Source organism: Anomalospiza imberbis, chromosome 5 (assembly GCF_031753505.1).
Source record: "Anomalospiza imberbis isolate Cuckoo-Finch-1a 21T00152 chromosome 5, ASM3175350v1, whole genome shotgun sequence".
Classification (NCBI taxonomy): domain Eukaryota; kingdom Metazoa; phylum Chordata; class Aves; order Passeriformes; family Viduidae; genus Anomalospiza; species Anomalospiza imberbis.
Window position 1 is genome coordinate 37,125,423 of NC_089685.1, and position 26,541 is coordinate 37,151,963.

The window sequence follows — 26,541 nt, forward strand, 5'->3', positions numbered from 1 at the left end:
AACAGTTATAAACAGCAATAAAATTAATGTCTATATTAAGCTAGCAGTGCAAAAAAAAAAAAAACAAACTGAAAGCAGCTTTACATTAAAAATACAGCTTTTTAAATACAGAAATAGCACCAATTTACAGAAGACAATCAGAAATGTAAACGTGGCAGATAGATTCAAGTATAAATTATATGCTCAGCCTCCTCAACAACTGACTTGGGACAGAAAGGTTTCACAAACCCTGCAGAACTTCCTGGGTATGCACTTTGTCTCAGTGCAAATACAAATTCTGCTTTTCCAAAACTACTTTGCTGATTAGTTGTTTGTAGTTTATTTAATCTCTTAGCTTTCAGTGAAGGTAAAGATAGGAAAGGTAAATCCATTCCCTCTTGACAACCAACTGCTCCCCCTCACCAGTCCAGTTCAGCAGCTCGGGTACAGAACATAGCTGCCCGACTGCTTCAGTGGTCTCACTCTATTTTAGTGAGAATTTTGCATTGACAAAATCAAGACAGCATATCAACATCCTTTTTCTCCTAGTCTCAAAACCTGCTTTCCCAACCATGACTCACTTAAGAGGGAGTCAATCCTCATTCCCAGACCTGCTGTATTTACAGAAACTCAAAACTGTAAGCACAAAATAGAAATAGAAAATCCATTTTCACTCCCTGCATTTTCAAGTATAGTTAAGTTAGTTATGGCACACTATAACATCACTGACAAAGAAAGGCAATTTTGGTGATGATGCTTCAACTGGAGCAAAGAGCCAATATTAGCTCTAATCCTCCTCCCTGCTCCCAGCTGCCATGTCACTAAAACACTGCACCATACTAGAGGGAGAGAGAAGAGACAAGGTTTGGAGAATCAGCACCCACCGTTTTCCCTGGACCCCCAGCAGCCTGTTCCTGCCCCAGCAGCAACACATGCATGCCGGCTGAAGTGCAAGGGCAGCACTGTGCTAGTTAAACACTGTTTTTCAAAGCAAAATTATCTAAGTGGGTGTATAAGAAGAAATAATTCAGAAGAAAAAAATGTAAACTTTCATAACTGTAGTGTCATTAAAATATAAAAATATTAGCAGTCTGAAGATGTCTCTTTACCACCCCTGAAATTTCCTATGATAATTCTGCTACAGATTTTCTTTCAACCAGGGCTAACCAAGGCCTCTCAAAAACCTGTTATTGGTCTATTCTAAGAGAAGGCCACATTACTCAAACTCTCAGCTTCACTAAGATTCTTTCTTAAATTCCATTTTCACTATAAAAATAAGATTCCGTCATGAAATCCCCAGCCGCAAAGTCCTAACTTCCCTTGACCAACAAAATAGCAAATCCAAGAGTGCATCTACCCTTGGAAGATCAATACCAGTACCAAAGAGAGAGCTGATCATGCTGGCCTTACATTTGCTAAAAGTCCAGACTAATGTGATGTCAACAGCAACACTTTCTGTCTTTTGAACAGGAGACTGCACAATTTTAATTGCAGTTTGCTACATTAGTAAAAACATACCCAAACATAAGAGCATTAGCTCTTAAAATTATATCCTATATTGATAATAGCACCATCTATTATTTGAGGACTCTGAATGTGAACTCTGAATGTTAAGACTTTTCTTCCTCATTATCTTCTAGAGTATAATGATAATTTTTAATATTACTTTAAAACTCAAGGCTCCTGCTCTTTTCAACTTCTTTTTCTGGTTTAGATAGATAAAATCTCCCTTGTCTTCCCAACATGCTCAAATGCACTATTAACTAGTCACAAAATTCCTGCAAGTGAAGAGTTAGGCACTTAAGTACACACTGCTTAAGTACACTTAAGTAAACAGCTAAGTAGGCACTTAGTAGACTCAGGTTAGACTGAATCTAATCATGAGTGAGGTTAATGAATTATCAGTGTTCCTTGGTCATAAAGTCTAGACTGGATATTTAAATAGGAGATGAAATCTTAGCATAGTCCTCTTGGTGGTTTGTCACTCTCAAATCACTTTGTCAAATCTGTTTAAGGACTCAAGTTTTGTATTCTTTATATCTAACTTGCATATTTTGCCTAAAGTAAAAAAAAAAAAAAAAACCAACCAATGAACCCAAGGACTAATACAGTTCATTAACACAACTATAAAAATCTTAACATTCACAGTTATTTTGGTCTTAATATTTTTCACATGTATACATTCAATCATACTGTGTTATTATTAGGTTTTTTCTAACCATGAGTGCTGGGCAAATTGTACAACAACAAACTGACATTCAAGTAATCCTACCCTGAGAAAACCTGTTATTCTGAAACTGCAAAAATCGTTTTTTGCACTAATCCCACACCAAAAAATAAAAAGCAAGAGGCTGCACTGCAGAGACAGGGTTTGATAGTTTGGAGCCAAGGAAGCAGTTGCTTTCACAACTGCAAAAGTTTATAATTTTCACCACAGATTTACTCAGGGTAAGTAGAATACATGCAAATGAAATGCTTACCCCAGATAAGTGCTAGACATCTCACTTAAAACCATGAATAAAGAACCCCTGGGGACTCCAAAAGAATTTGTTTGCATCTCCTCACAGAAATAGTTTTCCAAATTAAAAGCACAATTACAATTTGATGCCCACAAGGCTGTGTGAAGCACAGAATCTGGATTTAAATGAGTACTGAAGAAACAATTCAATAAAAGGATTTCTGTACCAAGGGTGATTTTGAAGAAGATGGCTAACAGAACCAGTGGGTGAATGGATAGTGGGGAAGCATGCCAAAGGGGTCACATTTTCACATGCTCCTCTTGCCAGGTAAGAGCTTGTTCTCTTGTAATTGATACAGGGACTGAGGACAATCTGCCCACCCCTTGCAAAGAGCAGAATTAGTCAACGCCGGTACTAGAGATTTCCAGTCTTCTCTGCACAGAGCTGGCATTTCTGGTCTGGTTGCCTTCAGTTTTCTTCCATGCCACAGGGTCTCCAAGACTTCCAGGAGTTTTGAAAAATGCCTCATGATGTGCAGGACGAATACTCTTAGGAGTGAGAGGAGCTGACGAAGGCTATTTGTGAAAAAAAAAACAAAACCCCAAAGTGATTCAGCAGAGTTCTCTCAAAGTCTACACACAAGGAGGCAAACAGAGGACAGCTGGGAGACATTAATACTTGTACCCTTTTCCATTACATAGTGAAGAGAGATTAGAACAGGGCTGAGGGGATAACCCAGGATACTACTACCTGAAAAGTGTTGCAACCAGCTGATTCCAGAATTCTGACACAACCCTCCTGTCCTCCTAATGTTTTTCTGTAGTCATTGCATAATACATAATGACACTGTCAGATGGGGAACAGTGTCCCTTAGATTGCTGGGGGATTTTAGATTCTCTGTAAGTTATAAAACCACTTCACTGTTTAGGACTAAATGTGCTATGCTGGGCAGTGTTCCACACCCTGTGCCACCCCTAAGATGGACATGCACAAGCTAAATGGAAGACACCAGCTCTCAGCGTGCCAACTCTGCACTGACACAGAGGCACCAGCCTGTGGCACACACCACCATCAGGCACCTGGCACAGCTCTTTCATCACCACTCCTGCCCACCTTTCCCCCTTACCTGCTGCAGCTTCAGAAGGGTCACTGGGTGTCCCATACACACAGGGGAGTCCAGCTTAACAGCACTGCAAGATCTTGTAAGCACAGGACTCAGGTGCAGAGAGGGGTGAGCTGGCTGCTGTGGATCCACTGAAGGGGTGGCTGAGACCTTGGGAGTGACAACGGCCGTGGTGCTTATGAACACAGGGGTGGTTGATGCCAGGCTGGACATACTGAAATTTGTGGAGGCAGCAGCTGAGAAGGAGCCATCAGGAACTGAGGAAAGAGGACTGGTGAATGAGGGAGAACAGACGAGAGGGAAAGAAGCCAAGGCTGCTGATGGCACCATGACACAGGGTACACTTAGAGAAGGCAACTGGTTTGCAGCCAGGCTGATGGCACCAGAGGCTTGGTTTGCAGAGAACAGGAAATTAAAACTGCTTAATCCTAAACCAAAGAGAGAAAAAACAAAGCATTAATAATCTTGAAAAAGGGAATTAAACTACTGTAACTTTATCTACAATAGGAAAAAGGTGTGACAATAGAGGAAAGTCTGCCTAGGAAGTAAACTATGACAAAAGTAATAAAAAATAAGGAAGAAAACTGTCACAACCCCCTAACTCTTCTGTCCAGTTCCCTTTCCTTATCTGCTTCCATCTTCTCCCCTACTTGTCTGTTCACTGTACCTGCATCCATTTACTTAGTTCATATGAAGTACCAACCATACCCCTTTGCTGTTTTCTGCTTCTAACTTTGCTTACAAGCAACATCCAGCTAAACAAACTATTTTTGACTAACTGGAATCATCCTCTTCCATATGAAAACATGTACATTACTTTTAATGAAGAAAAAAAACCCAGATAAACCAAACCCAACAAATGGGAAACAGCCACAAGGCTATATCACAGAGGCATTAATTTTGCTGAGAACAGCTGAACTACTATGTTGAAGCAGAAGCTGCTCTGGCTCCCAGCTTGTCTGACCTTCCAAAACACTGGGATCAGCATTTTTAAACAGAGCATCTCCAACCTAAGTGAAATGCCATAGACCCCACTCCATGTCATGAGGGAATCAAAAACTAAAGCAGTAGTCATGGAAATCTGCCACACGTCCTGCTCCCACAAAGCAGTCATCCACTGCACACAAACACAGGCACAAAACATGGTGGACATGAAATCCCACTGCAGTATTTTCAGCTGCTCCCTCTAGATCCCCACAGTGTCATACAAGCAGGGCTGGCTACAGTCCCAGTGCCTTGGCTTTCAGGGGTTATACTGATAATGCATGTTACAAGACAGTACAAAGTTTGAAGGTGATGAAATTCATACACTCAGGGGATGCTGCTGTTCTATATAGGCCAGCTTACTGCCAAATCTAGACTTCCAACTCCTTTGAGTTTTGAATGCTGGATAACTGTCTTTTTTGTATATAATTCAGAATTCATAATTCATAACTGTCTTTTGCACATAATTCAGGCATGCAAACCCCACATTGTTCAGTGATATTAATGTTTGGGAACCTCAGAAAAATGTCTCTTTTCAGAGAAGCAATAGTTCACATTGAATCAAGAGATTACAGAATTACTAAACTACTACAGAGAACTGTTGTCAGGGTTTTTTATGCCAAATATTTACATATGTGTAGGACTCAGTATTTGCTCAGTGAACAGATACAGAGGTTTGGGTGCCTCTAGATCTCACGGTTATCCTTACCAGCAGTAGGCTGAACATAAAGATACTGTGGTTGGAAAGGCTGATTGGCATTTTCTTTAGAGATGTGCTCATTTCCTGGAGGGAGTTCATCAGGGTTGTTCTGAGATTGTTTTTCTTGCTCCTGATAATCTAAAGGCTTAGTAGACTCCTTGTTTGTCACCTCTGGAGCAGCAGGACTTGCGAGGTCAAGAAGATTTGTTTCTAGATTTACAACAGCTGAACAGTCACTTCCTGGGGAAGAGTCTGCCTTGGGTGACTCAGAAGGCTTCTAAGCAAAAAACAAGTGGAAATGAAGAGTCCAAAGTGAAATAAAGCAGTGCAATACCTCTCATGCACCTTCCTCATGCATCTGTGCAAAGGAGCAGCACAAACCTGAGCAAATCAGCAAGGTAAAATTTTTGTTTGGGGGTTTGATGAGTCATATTAGTGATGCCTAAACCCTGTGCCCTTTGCTGCAGTTCACATTCAGTACCTGGATACACTACATAAGAAACACCTGGCCTCTGGCATTACTTTATTAATAAGGAAAAACACTTGATTCAAATGGTTTATATCCAATATTCAAATGGCTTATCTGACATGGTGTTGAGCTTGACCCCTACTTTCAGTATTTAAGAGAATTCTGAGATAACTACACATCTCCTTCATCATCATTATCTTTCTCTCACCAACCTGCTGTGGGCAACACTGGGCCTCAGAGAGAGGTACTCAAGCTGGAGAGTAGGAGGTAAGAACAAATCACATTCGCTATAGCTCAGTAGAGTAAGCAATGCTGCTGCTGTCTGGGAAAGCCCAAGCTAACAAGGGAAGATGAGAAGTAATAATTACATTGATTTCTTCCCCTCTGACCAATTGTTTTGCTGCAGAAAATGAGCAGGACGCTAATTCCAAAGAACACATGAGCATCATATCACTATGCAAAACAACTCAAGTCCATTTTCCTGGTGGTGTGAAAACATCTTCCAATTAATGCTTATATTTCCTGACACAGCCCATTTGCAAGTTTATTAACATGTGGGAGGCAGCATTTTTATCTCTTAAGAGCAGTGTACTGAATTTTCCCTTCTGAAAACACTGTCTTAGGCAAATTCTTTCCTTACTATGAGAAAACCTAAGTGATAATGAAATTCACTTTACCTTGGGTACTACAAGTGAGAGGGGCAGATCACTGTGCTCCAATGTCTGCTTTTTGGCAGCTGGCTCTTCATCATCTACAGGTGCAGAGGGCGATAAGCATTTGTGGGAGCTGCGCTTTTGGCAGACAGTGGGAGGTCTGGCAGCCTGAGCTTCTGCACTCCTGTTTCCCAGGTCTCCTGCAGTGGGCAGGGGCTCGCTCAAGTTATTTTCCTGAAGACCGCCACACAACATAAAAAGGGATGAAGATGGGAAGCACAGGAAGGGTTGGTTGGGGACCAGGGTAGGTTTTCCATTTTCTGTTTTGGAGGCTACTGGTGTGGAAGGGTGTGAAGCCTGGCTGCTGATACCATTTTGTAGTGAGAAGCTTGGCACATCTGCCTGAACCACAGGGAAAACTGCCTGAGGCAAAGGGTTAACACAAAAATCAGAGTCCCCAGGAACCGGAAGAAGGGAGAAAGGTAAGCTTATGTTGGAGTTCTTTGCTGAACTTAGTATAGTTTCGGTGTCACAAGCTTTATTCCTAAAAAACAAAAAAACCCAAATAGTAATGAGAAGAGGAAAAACATTTATTCCAAAATTAAACCCCTATTTTATCCTTAGAAGCAAAGAGATACAGATTTGGACATAAATGTGGAAAAATTCAACCCCCAAACAACAATTTTTACACAGTTTACAAGGGTCACTTTTTATCATTTCTAGTAACACAGAAGCAGAGTTCTCAGGTTTCTGATGGACCAATAATGCTTTTGGCTGCACTTGAGTAGTCAGTCATTCACAAATGAATTCAAATTGGAACAGGTGTAGAGAAGACAGATGACAGACAGAGATGCCCTTCCACAGAATCATAATTTGCTCAACCTACCCAGACAATTGGTCAAAGGATGCAGGAATGACCTATATAAACACATATGACAGAAAGAACTACTGAAGCAAAACACCAACACTGGTACAAGTACAGACGGGTGTAAAATGACAATGAAAAAAGAAAAAAGCCATGCTGTCATCTACCAGTATTAAAATTGTAATAACGAGACTTTATGGCAATTTTTTTATGTCAGTCTCATCAACGGAATCTATTCTTAAATTAAACATGACAAGCACAAAGCTGCAACTGGACAACAGTTAAGACCAACCTACCCAGTATCTTCCTCCATTTTCTGCCTGCAGACAGCTGCTAGATTTATCATTTTGGAACAATTTTCATCTGAATTCACAATACAGGCTGAAAGAACAAAGAGGCATTCAATTAATCACAGACAGGTTTACCAAGCATATTTTGATACTGCCCGTATGAAATAATTGCTATAATTTTTCAGTCTTGACACATTTTTATAACATCCACTAATCATCTAGGGCCAGAACCTGCAAGACACTCAGGACTCTCAGTCCCACTGGAGATGTGTTCAACATCATCATTTCCTATAAGAGGGAACTGTGAAAAGCCCTGTAATTACTTTATATTTTTTAACAACTATCCATTAGATTGTTACAGTAAATTTCACTATATTAGGAACCATAAAATAAAGCAAGCATTTTGTGGCTAAAGAATTTTTCTTAATCAACTTCTCACAGACGAAATTATAGTATAGTTAAAGTTAGTAAAGGACAGAAACATTTGCCTGCAGAAAATAAACTGCAGATTCAATTGCAGTATGGCCCAAATTCACCTTATGTAACTTTATTCATTTGACTGGAGGTTCTAAACCAGAAGTTTCATTATCACATGCACAGTAGAAATATGGGTACCTCCCAAGAGTAGTTCACATATTTAATTATGCTGATTCACCCAATCAAGTGCCTTAAATTGGCGCATGCCCTCATTTGGGCAGGTCCAGTGGGATAGAAAAGAACATGCTTCATTAGTAGTTACCTTGCCTCTCTTGACGTGGGCTGTTAGGCTCAGAACTGACCTTCCTTCTGGCTGCTTCACAAGGCTGTGCACTGTTAAATGAAGAGTGACGCGTAAACCTTTGCTTTTCAGTAGCACTGGTCTGGTACTGGGCACAGGCTCCTCTCTGTGTCTCTGGCAGAGGATCTGATGTTGGGCTATGCCCTCTCAGCTCATCTGTAGGGACATAATATTGTACAACAGTCCTTCAGGCAACACAGCTCATCATTTAGGCTTCTCCCATATTACCAAACTTCGTGTTAAAGGAAGAGGCAACCTCTGTATTATCTCAAACCTCACAACACTGAAACAAACCTAGAACTCAGTAAGCACCAGTAGACAAGGTAAGGGCTTCCTTCCTATCAATTCTATAGCAGCTACAGCAGCAGCTACATTCCAGTGTGCTAGCCAGGAGGAGAATTAAGATAGTATTTACATTATGCTTCATTTTACTTGCTCTTGGCACTGTCCTGATGCAAATATCAAAGCCAAAGGGTTCTCTTTGCTCTGGCTTCTAGCCAAGGAACATCAGCTTACAGAGATGTGCTATCCCACCACCTTGTTCTTAGCAGACAAAGCTTTTGTAGAAGGGGCCACATTCAAAAAACAGCCCTGCTCTACCTTGTTACGGCCCCTTACAAAGAAAATAATTCACTGTATTATTACTAAGGAATTACCAAAATTTTGCAACCCAGAAGAGCTGTGGACCCAGATTTGAAGATGTCAGTGCTATGTTCTATTGCTCCACAATTCATACAGTAATGCATACAGTTATCTAAGTCAGTGTAAAAATACCTGCAAGACACAGTATCATTCAGCATCCCTCCACAGACCCAGATCTTGAGTGCAAAGTCTAATCATAGGGTATACACTGAATATTGAGCCATTCTTTATACACAGAAAGCAATCTTTTACCACTTGGGAAGGAACTGTCAAAGCAAAAAGAAAATAAATGCAAGCTACACAAGTTACCAGTTTTTTCAGGGAATTCCACAGGCCCAATCCACTTGAAAGCTGGTTTGCGTCCTCGCTCCTCTGTGACATGGACTTTCTTGATCAAGCCTAGGCTGGTGAGAACATTGGCAATATCATACAGTCTTCGTACCTTTGCTAACAAGAGAGGGAGTAGATAAGAGAGTCATGTTTACAACGCATATAGGACATATTTATGTGTTAATTTCATTCCAGACTATCACCACAGCTTTCGTAGATGAGGTGAGCAAAATCAAATTGGGATGGACTTAGGCCACCTCCCATGAAGTCTGCCACACCAGCTCCCACCTGATTGTACTGCTACTTCATAGCTTAGCTGCTCAGGTTTAAACTCGTCTACCTCATTTTGATGGATCTAGGTTAGGGAGTGATTACATCAACCTGCCCAGAAAAGGCAACTCCCTCCATGTGGGTAAAGAGAAGCTGGGGAAAAGTGGCACAAGAGTGCACAGCTGATCACAAGAGGACACATATTCATAATTTTAAAAAAATGTAACACACTCAGAAAAATCTGTGACTCTAACATCTTTGAGCCGACTACGATACCCACATATTTTCCAGCTAAACTCCTCACATTTCTTTTTTTATTTGGGGTAGAATTTCAAGACTGAAGTGCAAGTACTTTATTTTAAAATACTTTAAAGACTTAAAAGTCTTTATCTCAGAAGATTTATTTACTAATGCTAGGTTCTCCCATGTTATCCAAGGATTGAAGTACTAATCCTCACTAACTGAAAGCACACCCTGCCATCCAGCTGTAAAAGAGTTCTGGAGTAAAAAGGAGAAGGAACATATTTCTCCGGAGAGAAAATTAATTCCATTAAATTAAAGTATGCATTTGCAATGAAAAAAACCCCAGAACATATTGCAGGAAAAGATGCACAAATTGCTTTTGCTGGTGTCTGTTTGCTGTCAGTCCAAACATGCCCCATTTTCTTTACTCACTGACTGATTGACTTGCTTCTCATTAGCCATCTTACTTTTAAATTTGCTGTGGTCCACTGTATCCTGGGTTTCTTCTATCAGTATCTTTGCTGCGATGTCCAGAGTGACTATCTTGGTCTTGGAGACAAGGAACAGCATGACAAACTTTTGGCTCATAATCCGCAATGACTTGTCCTTTCTGCTGTTTGCAGATGCTGTGTTACAAATAATACCCAAGCCTCTTAGCATATGTCATCCATCACAGCCAGAAAACTAGTAAGAATTCCACACACAAAATAAGTAAAGTATTTCCTTGCCAGAAAGCAGAAATTAATTGAAAGGCAGCAAATAACTGATTAATGCAGACAGGGGTCTCTCTTCAAAGGGCAATTAAAAAATCAAACTTGCAGAAATTCCAAAGCTGATTCTGTGTTATGTTACACAGTTTTGTGCCACTATAATTCTGTGACTCTAATGGACTTTAAACCATCACGTGTTTTATGGGCAGCATGCAAAGAGTGGACAAATGAAGGTGGTGCTTTCTGACATGATAAAGCATTTGCTGTCAGATACAGGTGGGAAAGAACTGGATTGTCTAGCAGAACTTCCTGCCAGTTTGTAGGATAGAGAGAATAATCTGTCTTGGGACCTATGTTAGGGACAGAATAGAAGGAAGAGCTCTGTACCTTCCATGGTGAATTCAGCACCTTTTTGCAAAGGATAACTTGTAATTACTTAATTTAAAAGCAAAGCAAGGGAAAAAGCAACATAGTAAACTGGAGAAAGAGACTTGTGTCTGTGTATCATCACACATTTAGTAATCATCCTACCAGAGGTGCAATCTGGTTCTGAAAAGTCCAGTAATGGTCTGTCTTGAGAATCTGGAATAGTTTCCTTTTTCCGTTCTCCAAATTTGAACTCTAAGTCCTGCTCCTTGTGCTGGGAGGTCATTAACTCTCCATACTGTAGCTCTCCTGCCTCCTGAAGCATTTTCAGAGTTTGGCTGAGGTTGTGCCGGCCATGCCAGCAGTACTGGTTCTTGGCCACACGACTGACCAAGTGCAATGACTCCAGGACGTTCACAATATCATAAATTCGTCTCCGCTCAACTCCTGTTTGGGAAGCGGGGGAGAAACAGATAAAAAAGACATAGGTGCTCATCTTAGTTCAGCAGAAGCAAACAGAGAACAGGTTGTTCTCTAATAGACATTTTCACTGTTCACGTGGACATATTCTATTAGATACATCTATATTTGCACGCTGAAAATCTGACTTATACGTGGCCAGCTTCATGGTATGTTGCACTTTGTCCGTTTTCTTAACTTCCAGCCCAGCCATGGCTTCAGCTTAAAGCACCTATTCTGTGTTTAGAACTGATTGCAGTCTGCCATCCCCATTCACTCAGACCTACCCAAATTGCCCCAGGGTTTTCTGAGCACTTTGGCCCTTCCTTACAGAGTTTCAACACTCAGACACATACCTGTACACAAGCCTGTGTGTAACAGGGCAGAAAAGGGTCTGTCACAGCATAGAAACAAAAGCCCCTCATACAGGACCCAGGGGGAGTGCAGTCCTCCGCTTGCATTTACAGAGACACTTTTACTTGCTAAGCAAGTACCAAGTAAAGGGGTATCAAAATCTTCACAAGGTTCAGAGCGGTGTAGAATGAGATCTACTGATCCCAAACACAACAGAAACAAGTTATCAGTCCTGGCTGGGTCTAGTCCTATAGAAAATTTATGAAATATGTCCAACTTGAGTTCAGCCTGACTGATGTGAGCAAGGTTGGGGACTGAATATGAACAGGTTGGTGGCAATGCTCACTGCCCTAAGTGCTTGTGTCCAGTGCTGTTTGAAGCATGGCTGTTATATGTAACGCAACATACTATACACTGGTGGCAGCATCTGCACCAAAAATCTTCTAACAGTTAACATCAGCTGAGCAGAACAAGTGCTAGTTAGGGTGAAAGATTTTGAAAATCTCCCTGTGGAAGGCAAGGCCGTAATGTACCTTTTTACCCATCTGAAGAATAGGCATAATACTTCCCAGCCTCAAACACATATTGGGTGAAACAATTCATGAGCATTTGCAAGTGTGTGAAGAATTTGGAGCAAAACATAATTCAGAAAAACAAGAGTGCTACACATATCCTGGTGTCTGTCAGGCACCAGCAGTACAGGCCCCTTTGTGGCCTTCCGCAGGCCTTCCGTGAACAAAGCAATATACATTTGTAGCAAAAGCTGTATCACAGACTTCATTTGTTACATCGAGAGCAGCAACATCAGCAGGGGGTGATTTTGTGGTCACTGATGGAAATGGATACAAGCAAGGAAGGGAAAAACAAAGGAAGACGGAGGACCAAAACCTTCCCCTTTCTGGGAGGTAAAATTTCCAACAGTAAGTTTTAGAAGAAAGTTTCTGTTATTTAGGAAAGCAAGGCAATGCCATTCCCAACACAGCTGTACAAGGTTGGAGCATGAGCATCTCATACAAACACATAAAGGAGTAACTGCAGAATCTAAAAGAACAATTATTTTAAAAATAATTTATCTATTTACCTAATCTGTATTCTATCCTTTTTCCAATTCACTCTACCAAGGCAAATGAATGGGTATTTCGAGGCCTTTCTTAACTGAGTCACAGAAGACATCATTCTTCTGTTCCTTTTCTTCCCAAAACAGAAAAATTTCATTTTTGCTACATCTTTTCTGTTAATACCCGAGTTTTAAATGTAGATACAAGATTTATTTAGCTCAAGTCCAATTTTGTAAAGCCCTTCCTAGCTAAGAAACAACGTCTCCAAGGACTCAGATATTTTTGTTGTTAATGTGTCCTGAGTCCTCTCTCACAAGTTTTATTACTTCTTGCAGATATTTCATTAATCTTTCAACTAAAACCAAACTTAACAGCAGAACCAACAAATGGGCTACTCAAAACAAGACATTTTCTCATGGTACTCTTGCAGTTCTCCCACTACCTTCCTGTCACAAGGTGATATTCAAAGCTAAGGTAACCTTGAAGCGTGTGATCTCAGAAGAAATTATGTCCAACATGTTCAGAAGTCAGGGAGAAAACACAATTGATCTCCTACACATACCAGTTTGCAATCATTTCCCCAAATGTTTTATTTTGACAAAATTTGTTGTCTGTAAGTCCTCCTTCAGGAGGTTTGTAAATCCTAACTCCTTCAGTGTTCAATGAATTGAATATTTAAGAAAGCAACAAAGTTGGTAAACAGCTGGAAGCAAGATCTGTCTAGTGAAAAGTGCAGAAAGTCAGAAAGCAGATTTCAAAATGGTAGTGCTACCAAACAACAAAGACACTGAAGAATATTAGGCATTTCCAGCTCTTGATTAGTATGATTAGAAGAGCATCCAGACCCTGGGTAAGACATATCTTGAAAGTAGTCTGTTAGAATATGATCATATTTGGAAGGCCCACCTGTTAGGTTACCCCAGGTGATCAGTTACCCCAGTTTCACAGGTATACATACCAAGAATTGAAGCCACTTCATCCAAAGAAATGGTAGTTTTCTCTGTTGACAATGGATAATTTGGATAGCGAGCTAGAAATTTTTGGCATAAGAGTCCTAAGCTTTTCTGTTTTCTGCTGGGCCTCTGCTTTTCAAATTCATCAACCGTGCTGTCATCTACTATATCATACTGTTAAAAAATAAATGTTAACCCTTTAGTGCAGAGCTTTTAAAAGCAAGACATAGTCAAGTGAAGCATATTTCAGATTTTATCAATATTTAAGATGAGATTTTCTAATTAGAAAAAAAAACCCATGGACTCCTTGAAAGCACAGAGCACTTGGATAACAAAGTTGCAAGCTCTTCTTATTTCATCACACAAGATAACTACAGAAAAAATCTTGTCTATGCAATCATGAAATAGTGGTCATACATAAGGAAAAAAAATCCAGTAAGATCAACACCCAAGACTAGCAAATGGTAAGATTATACTTGGAAAGAGCATTTCTTTTGGAAAGAAGGAAGAATATGCTCTCAAACACTTCTGGATCTAATAAAACAGGAGATGCAGAAGCCATCAAGAAGTTCCTGCAATAACTCTTTTTACTGACTTTTAGAGTGACTCTATCACTTTAAGAAACTGATGACGGGGGAAGGGGTGGGGGCACTTTGCTCAGAAAATATAAAAGGTGCTACTCAGTCTTTGAACCTTAAACTTAGACTTAGTCAAGGTGTTAGCTTAAGTAATTCTGTAGGATGGTCTGAACGTGGTCTTTCTGACCCTGCAGTGGGAAAAAATAGAAACCAGCAAAACCATGGTGGCAAGAATGTAAGAAGAGGTATGTTTGTTTATCACAAAACAAGAATGATGGAGGATTATTTTGCACTGGTAACTTTGGGGTTATCTCCTGTGTTATAAAAAGGAAAAGAAGTCTTGCCCTCTGGCAAAGAAAAGCTGAAGGTGGTGGTAGCTGTTGAAACCTGTTTCCTAGCTTATGGGATCTTAAACTGTCCTTAGCTAGTTACAAGTAAGTAACCTTGTGGCAGGCTGGTGCTCTGATAGAATTGAGTTTTATATAGTATGGAAATAGCAGTATTCTTACTCTAAAACTTCTACTTCTTTTGTATATTACCCTTCTAAGTGTAGAAGATTATTGAATGAAAGTTTTGTTAACTCAAAAATAATTGAACTCTTTATAGTAGCCACCCCAAAAATGCTGTGTGATCTTAGAAGGCCTGGAGTGGTAATGAACTAACATTAAACATTAACTATTTTTTACCTACTTGACACTATGTTAGGAATGATCTCTAGGGAGCTGTTTGCTTTGTTATGATTATGAAAACTGCAGAATTTTCTACACTACTGTTGCTACTGCAGTTGCTGTAAAAACTACACTTCCAGAGTGATCTGTACCTATGAAATGATGCTTGCCAGTAGAAGGACCCAGAACTGTGGTCCAGAACTATGGCTGAAACCACCAGGGAAGGATATCCTACAAGAAATAAACCAGGAGAGGAAAAGCAGCGGTTGAAACAAACAAACAAAGAAACCACCCCCCCCCCCAAAAAAAAAAAACCAAAAAAACAACAAAAAGCACGAAGGAAGAAAACTGCAATGATGCCTACTGATGATCTGATGTCATTCTCTCCAGGGACAGACTTCATGAAGTGAGGACAGGAATCAACCCCTGCATTGCCTAAGTCTTGTGAAGTAGAAATTTTAATGCTTGACCTTGCTTTCTGACCACTAGTTTGGGGGCTGGGGGGGAACATGGGAAAAAAAGCTTTCACAGACCACTTTGCAGGACAGTTGCAGATGAGATCTAAGATTTGGAAAGTATGTTCACTCATTGTCAAATTTATTTTTGAAAAGGATGCTTGTTTAAAACAGATCTGGTAATTTTTTTTTCTAATGTGGTTCAAAACTACTTCAGTTGGGGATATCAAACATTTAAGCTCTACTTCCTTCATTGTCTTTTTAAGTAATATTCAGGCTCTTGATGGGATCTCAGGTCAAGTACTAGTAAGACAGTTACTTTTGAAGTCCTACTGCTCAGACATTGCTGTGTAGGCAACTGTCCTTGGGAATGTCATACTATTCTGCCCCTTTCCATAGGGAGCAAAGACCCAGTTGGAAAGAAATCTGAGGAGCAACTTAAGAAAGGTCTGAATCCTAACTGAATATAAGGTAATCGTGTTCTGAGTCTCACCTGTAATGAATCAGTTGTGTCACTCTGCTCACTGTTTTCTATGGGTCTGAAGAGCTCTTTCTTCTTTTCCCTGTCCCTCATGTCAGGACTAGCAGCACTAACAAGAATCTTCAGGTTAGTAGTAGGAGTCCAGGGATCAGGTTGAGGTCTGTCAATGATCTTAACAGGTGTAATTGGATTTCTTTCCGGTGTGCAGCCTTTTTGCTTTGATAAATCAATTGGTTCATTCTTAATGGGAGTCTTTGGGGCCATCTTGGATCGATCATATATGTTTTCCTATTAAAAACAAAGATTTTTAAGACACAAGAGGGAAAAAAAACATTTCATCAATCAATTTCATGATTCTTATGAAGTTATTTTTACTGACTTGTGCCTTGGCACTCATAGCTATATTTAGCACAGTTCTTCTGCCTTTGTTGGGAATGTTAGAATATTCTACATGCTGCTATACTGGAGGAAGTGTATTTGAGATACTGCCTTGAAATACAGAACCTGAGGTCAACCAGTCTAACCTGTGGCCTATTAGGCTTTTAAACTCTGTTATTACAAGAAAGCATTGCCCACAAACATAAATCACCAAATTGCAGGGAAACTGAAATCATGCACTGGTCACATTACACCTAGCAAGAAAGCAGAGTTCTGTTTGACAGGTCCCAGGTTAAAAGCCATGCTGGGGATGCAGCTCAAACTCACAAAATATCAAACTAAAGGGGATATAACATCATGTGCAAGCAAGGCAAGTTTTGCATCCCACTGTCTGCTGCCCAAAGCAACAAAGAAAATCTCCCTAACTGTTCATTTACTACTGCTAAGAGCTGCTAGGAGGAAAAGTCTAGTTCATCAGCTGATTTTTGTAATTTCCTGAATGAAGCTCAATTCCTTCCAGTCCCTAGCCGTCATCAAACTTTTTTCATATTTCAGCTATGGATCCCTTTCTCTTACTGCAAGAATTATCACTACAGATGAACTCACTTGAAGTGACCGACTGAAGGAAGCATTATTGGTGTCCTTGATATAATGCATTTTATTTTGTGCTGCAAGAAATCCAATTCAGAAATTGAATAAAAGCCTGAAACAAAATATTAATTTATACCAGATTACCATAAGAACTTAAGAAAGTTTTGGCTTTTACTTGGAGTAATTTAACTGTTCTGTAGCTGAAATATATTTAAATAGGTGATTCCAAAGGTCATCCTAATAGGCACAGTCTAGCTAAAAAGTAGAAAAAAGTTCTAGTAACAACTGAAACTGGCTTTTACTAGGAGCAGTTTTGTAGCATTCAGACTGGAAACAAATTTGGCACATTAAAAGCATTGTGCTCTGAGCACTGATGAACACTTCTGCGTATATTCACCTATGAATTATCCATAAGGATGTAATAAATACATCTCTTTTTTTACAACTAACAGTCAGCCAGTTGTAACTTACTACACTGTGATAAATAGGGGTCAATTTGGAGGCCATGGTACTTCTTGGAATATATATTCATATAGTGTTGGCACTCAATATTTTCTTGCAATTTCACGTTTGGCAGTGAATCAACCCTTAAGTAATGCAGAAAGTCTATCTTCCCCTAAAGCTCCTTTTCATTATGGCTGGTGGTAATGGAACTGCAGTGAGGGCAGCTGAAGCAACCTGCTGTTTCACTACCTCAGATCTTCATGTTTGTGCAAATACCACAATGAAAAAAGTAGTGGCTCTACATGAAAAGCACATGACTGCACCCTTTCAAATCTTTATTTCCTACATCAGATCTTCATTTTCTACTATCATAATTACCTACTAAGGTAAGAAACACTTTTACCCTCTCTCCCCCTTTTTTTCAGTAGCTGCAACACTCTGTGAAGTCCTACCTGTATTGCACAAAACCTCAAGGGCAGTTCGTAGAAGTATGAGATAGAGGACAGGAAAGGCCAGCTTGATGAACTTAGTATGTGAGCAGGAATTGAAACAAATCTGATAAAATAGGAGTGGAATCTGACAAGAACTGTGTGAATTTTGGAGGACTCAGATGGAGTATGGACAAGAGGTCATGAATTGCATCTAGTTCAGGAGACATTACTGGGCGAGGTAATGCCCAAGGCTACATATGCTGTCTCCTGGCTGGCGAGGCAGTAGGGAAACAGTGAGCTTGTTCCTTGCTGAGTTGCCCTACTTAGCCTCTTGACTGGAGAACTCCACTTTATGAATACAGACCAGAAGGCAAGCATAGTGGACGTATCCATGAGTGTGCTCAAACTACTGTTAATTAACAGAACTATACTATTCCTGTGGCAAATTAAGAACCCGGTAGTTCTTACCTTTAGAACCATAAGTCTCTACAAGACCCCTCTCCACCTTACCACATGGTAGCCATTGGGATACTTGAGATCACTGAGTGAAAGGTGAAAGCTGAATGGTGTGCACCGTTGCGTAGTGCCAGAGCTCAATCACTTCACTTACTGACAAGGGTGGCATGACTCAGGCTTCTTACGCTGGATTATTTCTTTATCTTAAGGGTAGCGCTGGACATCCCAGTGCCCCAAGTGCTCACAGGTAAGAAGCAGCTGTACAGACCATCAGGGCAGAGCAGGTCCGATGGGCAGCACCTCAACCGCTGCCCACGGGAGCCACGGAAGCACGATCCAGAGCCCGACTCCCCTCCAAGCCCCCCAGGTGGCGGCCCTGCACTCGCGGGGCTGGGGCTCCGTGGCGCCCACCGCCCTCCTTCCCTCTTCCTCTCCTTCCCGCACTGGCCCGGGGCTCCGGACAACGCCTGCAGGGAACGCGCGGCACCGGACCGGAGCGAACCCCCCCCGGCCCTCCCGCTCACCTTCTGGGCCGCCTCGGCGCGGCCCCGCCGCCCCGGCCGGGCGCTCGCCAGGTCTCGCAGCGCTAGGACGCTCACCTCCATCTGCAAAGCGGGAAGGCGCTTTTAGCCCGGCTCTTAGGAGGAGCCGCTCCCGTCCCGGAGGGACGAGCGGGGAGCGCGGCTGCTCGGGGCTGCTTTCCCGGGGAGGGAGGGGGGAAGGGAGGGGGCGGGAGGCTCGGCGGGCTCCGCGCCCTCACCTCGGCCGGGGCCGGGGCGCGCGGGGGGCGCGCGGCTCTGCCGCTCCCGCCAGGCGCCCTCAGACATCGCTTTACAATCCGGCCAATCAGGTATGGCCGCCGGGGCGCCCCGGCCGCGCCGCCGGCCAATCAGCGCGCGGGAAGGCGGCGCGCGGCATCGGGCGCGCGGGACGGGGCTCCCGCCCGCGCGGAGCCGTTTCGCTCCTTTTCTTGGCGCTCCCCGCCCCCGCCTCCCGCGCCCTTCCCGCCGCCCCGCCGCGCCAGGCGGGAAAGGGCCGGCGGTGCCTGCGCCGGGAGAGCCGCCTGCCTCCTTCCCGGAGCTGCTGCCGCCCTCCTTAAACCTGGGAGGGGGGAGGAAGGGCTGAGTCAGCGAGGGGCGGGTGCCGCCTCGGTCGCCCGGCCACCGGCTCGCAGGAAACGCCGCCGCGGTGTCCGCGCCGGGGCAGCGCCGCCCGGAGCGTGGGTCGAGCGGCTCAGCAGCCCCGGGCAGCTCGGACGGCGCCGTGGTCCTCCGCCTCATCCCCTGAAGCGCGTCTGCTGCCGCGAAGGTAGAGCGAGCAGGCGCCATGGGGAGCGGTCTGGACTCTTGGCTTTTCCCTGAGACTCCGCTCTGTAGGTTTCCCTCCTTTGGTACCTCATTGCATACCGAGATAAGGAAGAACTGCAAGGGAACCGTGGCCAAAGTTAACAAATCAAATCCTGGCAGCCTGTGAAGCGGTGCAGTGATGAGATTATAGTTGTACCTGTTGAGACTATGGAGACACAATGTTGCAAAAAAAAAAAAAAAAAGGGAAAAACTGTCATAATCATTGCTTTCTGCAATGCAGAATACTTCAGTTATGAAAGTAATTGCTCTTCACTTGAGACCCTTTCTGGAGGAATTTGCTCTGTGCAGTCTAATTAAATTTGTATTTGGAAGTGTATTTAAGGTTTCTTTTTTGTATTTAAGATTTTTTATTAAAGTTGGGGTTTTTTTTGACATTTTTTAATAAAGTTGTTATCTTGTTTTGTTGTGGGAGGACTTCCCTCTGAAATAGCTCTGAATGAGCTAGTAATGAGTTGTAGCAGAAGAAAAAATCCAAGGCACAGTTCTGATAATTTATAAAAATATTCACTTAGTAATTTTTTGAGGAATAGAAAACTTTTTTTTTCAATAAGAATGTAAAAAACAGATATTGTTTCTTGCATTAATTATAATTTGTTAATTTTTAAAATACTCTGATTTTTTTATTTTCAGCAAGTTCCAGTACACCACAGTTTGCTGAAGAGAATGAAATATAAACTCTCAGAGAACCTCCTTTATTTAAAAAAATCTTAAATGGCCCTATACATAACAGCTCTTCATGCTTTTAAAACCTTCCTATTTTTAAGAGAATCATGAATTCTGTAACTGCAAAATGTGTCTCTCAGTACATATTTGCAGATATGTAGAGAGAAACATTTCTAAGGAGTGAACTATTAGTGCTGCTCTCAGTCATAGAAACTCTGAAAACAGACTCATGAGAATCATAAGAAATGCAGAGTCATGGAAAATGTAGGCAGAATCTCGTGTCACAGACTGACAAGCCCAGGCATGATTTCTAGACCAAAGGAAAGAAGTTGAGAAGAGAGTGTAGCAGCTGAGAACCTGCTTGTGTGCTGTGGCCCCAGGGACAGGAAATCACCATCTGTCCCTTTTAGTCATCTACTTCAACTAAAGTGGCACAAAAATATACATGCTCAGAGCTTTATCTTAAGATCTATCACAGGCATTTGTGTATCCACTGCCAATTAACAACATCTATTGTAAGGTATTATGTGTTGTGAAAGTTTAATAGGTCTAACTGCATTTGCAGCTCTAGCACAGAGACTTTCTTGTTAAGACCTTAATGGTGGTTGGGAACTTAATATTTGTGTCACTTGCTGCAATATCATGGCATGTGCATGTAGAAGTTCATTTGATCATTACAGTGATTGCTTCTGGCCTTAGAATCTGGTCATTTATAAGCCATTAATCGGAATATCTGTAGGTTGGTGTGAGACTCGGGAGGCCCAAGTCTGCATCATTACAAGACCTGTCAGCATCATTACAGGCTGTGTAGGCAATGGGACACTTTCTACTTGGGATGTTACTGACTTGTAATATTATAGTTTTGCTACTGGGATGGACCTGGGGCCTTATTAGACCTTCATGACTTGTGACTTCTTACAGGTTAAGGATGCTTCTGAATATAAATGAGTTACTATTAAAAATCTCTCCAAGTCCTCAAATGAGAACTAATTTGAATCACGTTTGACACCTTCATTTAATGTTGCTATCGTTTTACACACACTGTATCCCTTGCAGCAGAGCTGGGGACTGTTCGAAGGGCCCTGGCTGAAACCTGCTGGGTTAAATTCAGCCCCAGAAGGTGTGGAGCTCAGTTTGTGGACAAGAAGCAGAAAAGCAGAGCTGGAGGGAGAGAGGCGTCACTCCTGTGCTTAAGGGAGGTGCTAGAGCCCACTTTGGCACTGAGCACAGTAAGGGGTGTGTGTGAGTCACACATATAGACTGAGGTGGGAGAAGTGAGACATAGCACCAGGTGGGCAGCTGTGGGAGCTGTGAGTGGGAAGGGACACTGGGTGCTGGTTTAGTCTGAGGAAATGATTTTTATTTCGACTGGAGAAGTGCGTTTCATGGGAGGTATTGACAGGGATTTGGATTCCTCTGTACAATGATTCTTCTGTAATATGGAAAAAAGAATGTTCAGGATTAACATATTATACTATTATATAATGTGACGACCATATATAACATAAAAATATGCTTTGCTATTTGTTATATATTTTTATATAGAAACATATTTATTAAGCAATGCTAATCTTCTCCATTAGATGAATACATAGGGTTGTGCATTTAATAAGCAATTTCTTTGTTCAGTGAAATAAACAAAAACCCAAATCTCTAATAATGAAATGCAAATTTTAACTGGTAAACAAGTTACAAGTTAATCAGAACAAAACTATGACACTGCATTTCCTTGCTTGGCAATAGCAGCTGAAAGAAGGTTGCTGATTATCAGATAAGATTAATTGTTGCAGCCATCATATATCATAACATTTTCCAATATTATTTTACATCTATTTTGATATGCACAGCTAACCTACTACAACTGGCAGGAGTAAGTTAACAAACTGATGACTAAATTTAATCACAACTGCCTGCTCTTGAATTATTTTGTTATATAACTTTTTTACAGGACCAAAACCCATTATCTGATTATTTATGATATTGAATGAATGGTATATGGACAAATATATATATATATATATATATATGTATGTATATATGTGTATATATGTATACATATTTATTATTATTATCTATTTAAAATGAATAATATTAAGAATTAAGCATTTCTATTAATTTATGTCCATTTGTTTCTGGACTTGTAAATGCAGGATTTCATGCAAGGTAGAGTTTAAAGTGCCAATTCTTTGTGATAGAAAGCCAATACCTTTGACAGAGGAGATGGATAAAAACAAACATCAATATGTTCAACAGCACTTTTCATCTCAGAATAGAAAATAGTTTTTAAGACCTTTAAACATGTCTGACTTCTTATAATACAAAAAATACGATGGACCAAAGACCCAGTAGTTCCTCTGTTCTCTGTCATTTTCTTGGCTGCCTTTTCCTATGAGATCTGTTGTGATGGAAAATTATATTTCTCCATCTGTTTTAGCTGATATTTGAAATTTCAGGTCAAAAGCTAGGAGAGAGGAAGAGACAGATCCAATTTCGAGCTTTTATTTCTATTAAAACCAGACTGAGTCACCCAATTGCTGAGCCATCAGAGAATCTGTGTACACCAGCATTCTTACCAGTGAAGGTAGCGGAGTGCCCAGTGTCTGTTGGTGATGATTTCCCAAAATGCTGCTAACTTAGGTTTCATCTCTTCCCTGGGGTAGCTTGGAAGTTCCCACCCTTCAAGGACCTCAGGCTGCCTTGACCTAGGCATGTTCTGCATCAGCAGGGGCAGTAGCCGTGACCATTTGACATTCAAAACCGTCTGGAGGAGATTGCATTAAGAGTGATTCTATGGACATGTAGCATCAATACCAGAGCTGGGAATGGGACCTGGACCCAGCAAAGCCCTTCTTCCTCTGTGATGTGGGGTTACTTGCTTTTGAAGATTGCATTCACTGTAATACAGAGCCCCAGCTCTGACAGGAGGGGCAGAGAGGGGTCACAAATAGACCACAAGAGAGTGACTCACTTAGTGACAGGGAAGATATGCACATTGGAAACCATTCCACTAGAGGAGGGCATTGGATGAGTTTCCCATTTTCTGCCTGCTGTAGTTGCTTAATGGTCTATCAGTATCATTGCTTTGTCTCTTGCCCCTGTCTTATCTATAAAAACAGTAGGTGATTTCCCTGGACTCAAATCAAGGCGGGCACCAGTGATGTTTAACCTGAGGCTACAGGTTCATAAAAGGGCCTCAGGTCTTTGGTATTTCCCACTGCTTAATTCAGGTGCAGCCCTGCTCAGGGTTGCTGATGCACACATGGCTGCTTTTTGCCTAGTGGGTAGTGTAGGCAAGTGCTCCAGCTGGTTTGAAAAATCCCTTCTAGAAGCTGAGGAACTGGCATGGCAATGCCTCAGTCCTTTTATGGGTCTGATCTCAAGTAACCTGACAAAGGTCACATAAGGAAGCAGGTAGCTTTCTAAATCACATGGCTCTTGAATCAACTTTACACCTGAAAATTACTTCCAGCTGCTTCTGTTAAAAACCCTGAATCCTTCACAAAGGATTGCATTGGTAGCATTGCAGCCCCATTATTTTGTTCAGAATTAAATTGCTGTTTGCATACTGAAATTAATGGTCAGCTCTATGTAAAGTTCCAATTTCATTACTCTTCTCTAAGTGGGATACAGTTTGATGAATGTCTCCTACCCCAAACCTTCTCTGCTAGGGCTCAGGTAGATAACTTTGCATTAAAGAGCAAAACTTAACTGCAAAATCATTTAAGAATTATTAAAAATATTACTGAAATAATACATGGTGACTCTAGAAAGCCACCTTGATGGTTGAAGCCCTGTCTTCCTGCACACTGTATAATATCTTCATCCTGTATAGCCCTTGATCTAAAAGAAAAGGGTCTTTGGATATCTTTCATCTGGTTGCTGTAGCAGAGAGAAGCTGTGTGCAAACTCTGTCTTGTCAAGTTACCTTTAGTGAAAAGTGTTTAAGTACCTCTGCATAGCTTGTTTTGACTCATCCTAAGATGAATCAGGACCTCACAGCATAGGATGCTACTCAGACATGAGACCACACATCTATGCAGCTGCAATCTCAATTGATTGAAATTAAAGTCTAGAGTTCTTTGTTTCTTTTGTGGAATATAAAAAAAACACCAATAGGAATCATTCCTTCCTAAAATTCACAGGAAAAGATTTCTTGTTCCATAAAACTGTCAGCAGTTTAACACAAAAAGGGATGCATTCTGTGTTGTAAATATTCATAACTGCTCTCTAGCGATTATTTGCTGTTATTTCGTTGTGCAGAATGGTTCAGCAGTGCTATATTCCTCCATGGACCTGCTACCTGAAAGTTTAACTATTGAACTGGCAGTGAAATAGAATGCCAGGTATCTTCTTACAGATGCATGGTTTTCCTTCCTGATTTCCTGTCTAAAAACAGGACAACTGCTTTCCTTAATAATTTAAAAATTTCTCTTGAGACCAAACATGGAAAAGAAAAATTTGAAAAATAGGCTCTTACCTGGAAATTACTATCATAAATGTTATAACAGAAGTCTCAATATGACCCTAGTGATGTGCTACCCAGGGAATTCTGTAAGACTGTTTACAGTTAGTGATAAAATCTGTTCATGAAATATCCTCCAATGGAGAAAGAAAATCAACAGAAGGACAGGCAAGACAGAAAAAAGAGTCTCATATTTGTTAAAGTTTCAGCACAGTAATCCTGGCAAAGACTGCCATAAACACTCCTACCTCATTTAATTCTTTGCCCCGTACTCTTCAATCCGATATGACTGTTCCTAGATTATAAAGCCAGAGGGACCATTAGATCATCTGGTTTGACCTCATGTGTGTTGCAGGCCATTAAAATTGTATTCATTACCCTTGTATTGATTCTAAGGACTTCTGCTTGGCTAAAGCTTGTGTTCCAGAGAAGGATATGGTATTGATCTGAAGACAACAAAGGACTGTGAATCCATCATTTCCACTATTATTACTTTAAATATTATCCCATTGTCCCTATTAATTTTTTTCCTTATTTCTAATTAGATTTTTTCTGATTTAAGTTTCAAGCCATTAGTTCCGGTTATGCTTTCTTACCTTAAACTGCAAGGCCTTTCAAGTATTGCTTTTTCCCATGGCAATAATAAGCAGGTCAGCTGTTGCTCATTTTAACAGACTTCACATCTCACTAAAAGCTATTTTTTTATTTTTATGGAGCAGACACTCTTGAGTGCCATCATACAGCACATACAGGACAGCCAGGGGTCAGGCCCAGCCAGAATGGGTATATGAAAGACAGGTCCTGTTTAACCAACTTGATCTCATTTTATGACAAGTTTACCCTCATAGTGGATGAGGGGAAGGTTGTTGATATTGTCTACCTGGACTTTAGTAAAGCATGTAACACCATTTCCCCCAGCATTCTCCTGGAGAATAGGGCTTCCCATGGTTTGGACAGGTGCTCTGTTTGCTGGGTAAAAAACTAGCTGGATGGCTAAGCTCAGGGAGTGGTGGTGAATGGAGATACATCCAGCTGGCAGGAATGTCACTGGTGGTATTCCCCAGGGCTCAGTGTTGGAATCGGTCTGGTTTAATATTTTTATTAATGAACTGGATGAGGGGATCAAGTGCACTCTCAATAAGCTGACAGACAACACTTAGCTGGGTGGGAGTGTTGATCTGCTGGAGGGCAGGAAGGCTCTGCAGAGGGATCTGGACAGGCAAGATCCATGGGCTGAGGCCAGTTGTCTGAAGTTCAACAAGGCCAAATGCCAGCTCCTGCCCTTGGATCACAATGCAGTGCTACAGGCCTGGGGCAGAGTGGCTGGAAAGTGGCCTGATGGAAAAGACCATGGGAGTGCTGATTGACAGCAGGTGAACATGAGCCAGCGTGTGCCCAGGTGGCCGAGAAGGCCAATGGCATCCTGGATCAGCAACAGTGCGACCAGCAGGACCCGGGCAGGGATTGTGTCCCTGTACTTGGCACTGGTGAGGACCCACCTCGGGTCCTGCGTCCAGTTCTGGGCCATTCACTCCAAGAAAGACATTGAGGTGCTGGAGAATGTTCAGAGAGCAGCAATGAAGCTGGTGAAGGGTCTGGAGGACAAGTCCTGTGAGGAATGGCTGAGGGAGCTGGGGTTGTTTTTCCTGGAGAAAGGAGGCTCAGGGGAGATCTTTATCATTCTTCTCATAAAGCAATCCTTATCTCCTATGTGACAACCCTCCCCCTCTGTGAATTTTATCAGTCTTTAGTTTTTTGTCCTTGTTTGATGTTTGCACGTGCTGAGAACATACCGCCACAGCTGTCCTTTCACAGTATGTTTTGAAGTCTTGCTGCTTTGGCAAGCATCAGCAAAACTGTCACTGGACTTAGTGCCCATCAA

At 41.6% G+C, this 26,541-nt stretch overlaps 1 protein-coding gene across 1 annotated transcript; it reads right to left on the minus strand.

Moving 5' to 3' along the window:
• Positions 1-1,629: 1,629 nt before the first annotated feature.
• Positions 1,630-18,834, minus strand: E2F7 (E2F transcription factor 7). Its single transcript, XM_068190270.1, has 12 exons — positions 18,692-18,834; positions 15,880-16,155; positions 13,691-13,859; positions 11,027-11,308; positions 10,253-10,411; positions 9,252-9,389; positions 8,262-8,456; positions 7,529-7,613; positions 6,392-6,911; positions 5,255-5,522; positions 3,565-3,989; positions 1,630-3,013 (listed from the first exon to the last, which is right to left on the minus strand). The coding sequence occupies exons 1-12, from the start codon at positions 18,770-18,772 to the stop codon at positions 2,837-2,839; spliced, it is 2,775 nt and encodes a 924-aa protein (XP_068046371.1). The 5' UTR covers positions 18,773-18,834; the 3' UTR covers positions 1,630-2,836.
• Positions 18,835-26,541: the final 7,707 nt, after the last annotated feature.

Excerpts from the sequence above, each read along its gene's own strand:
- E2F7 (XM_068190270.1), bottom strand. The coding sequence starts at position 18,772 with ATGGAGGTGAGCGTCCTAGCGCTGCGAGACCTGGCGAGCGCCCGGCCG. Across the intron at positions 8,457-9,251 it reads GGAATTCCCTGAAAAAACTG|ATGAGCTGAGAGGGCATAGC; the intron begins GTAACTTGTGTA and ends ATGTCCCTACAG. Across the intron at positions 7,614-8,261 it reads CCCACGTCAAGAGAGGCAAG|CCTGTATTGTGAATTCAGAT; the intron begins GTAACTACTAAT and ends TTGTTCTTTCAG.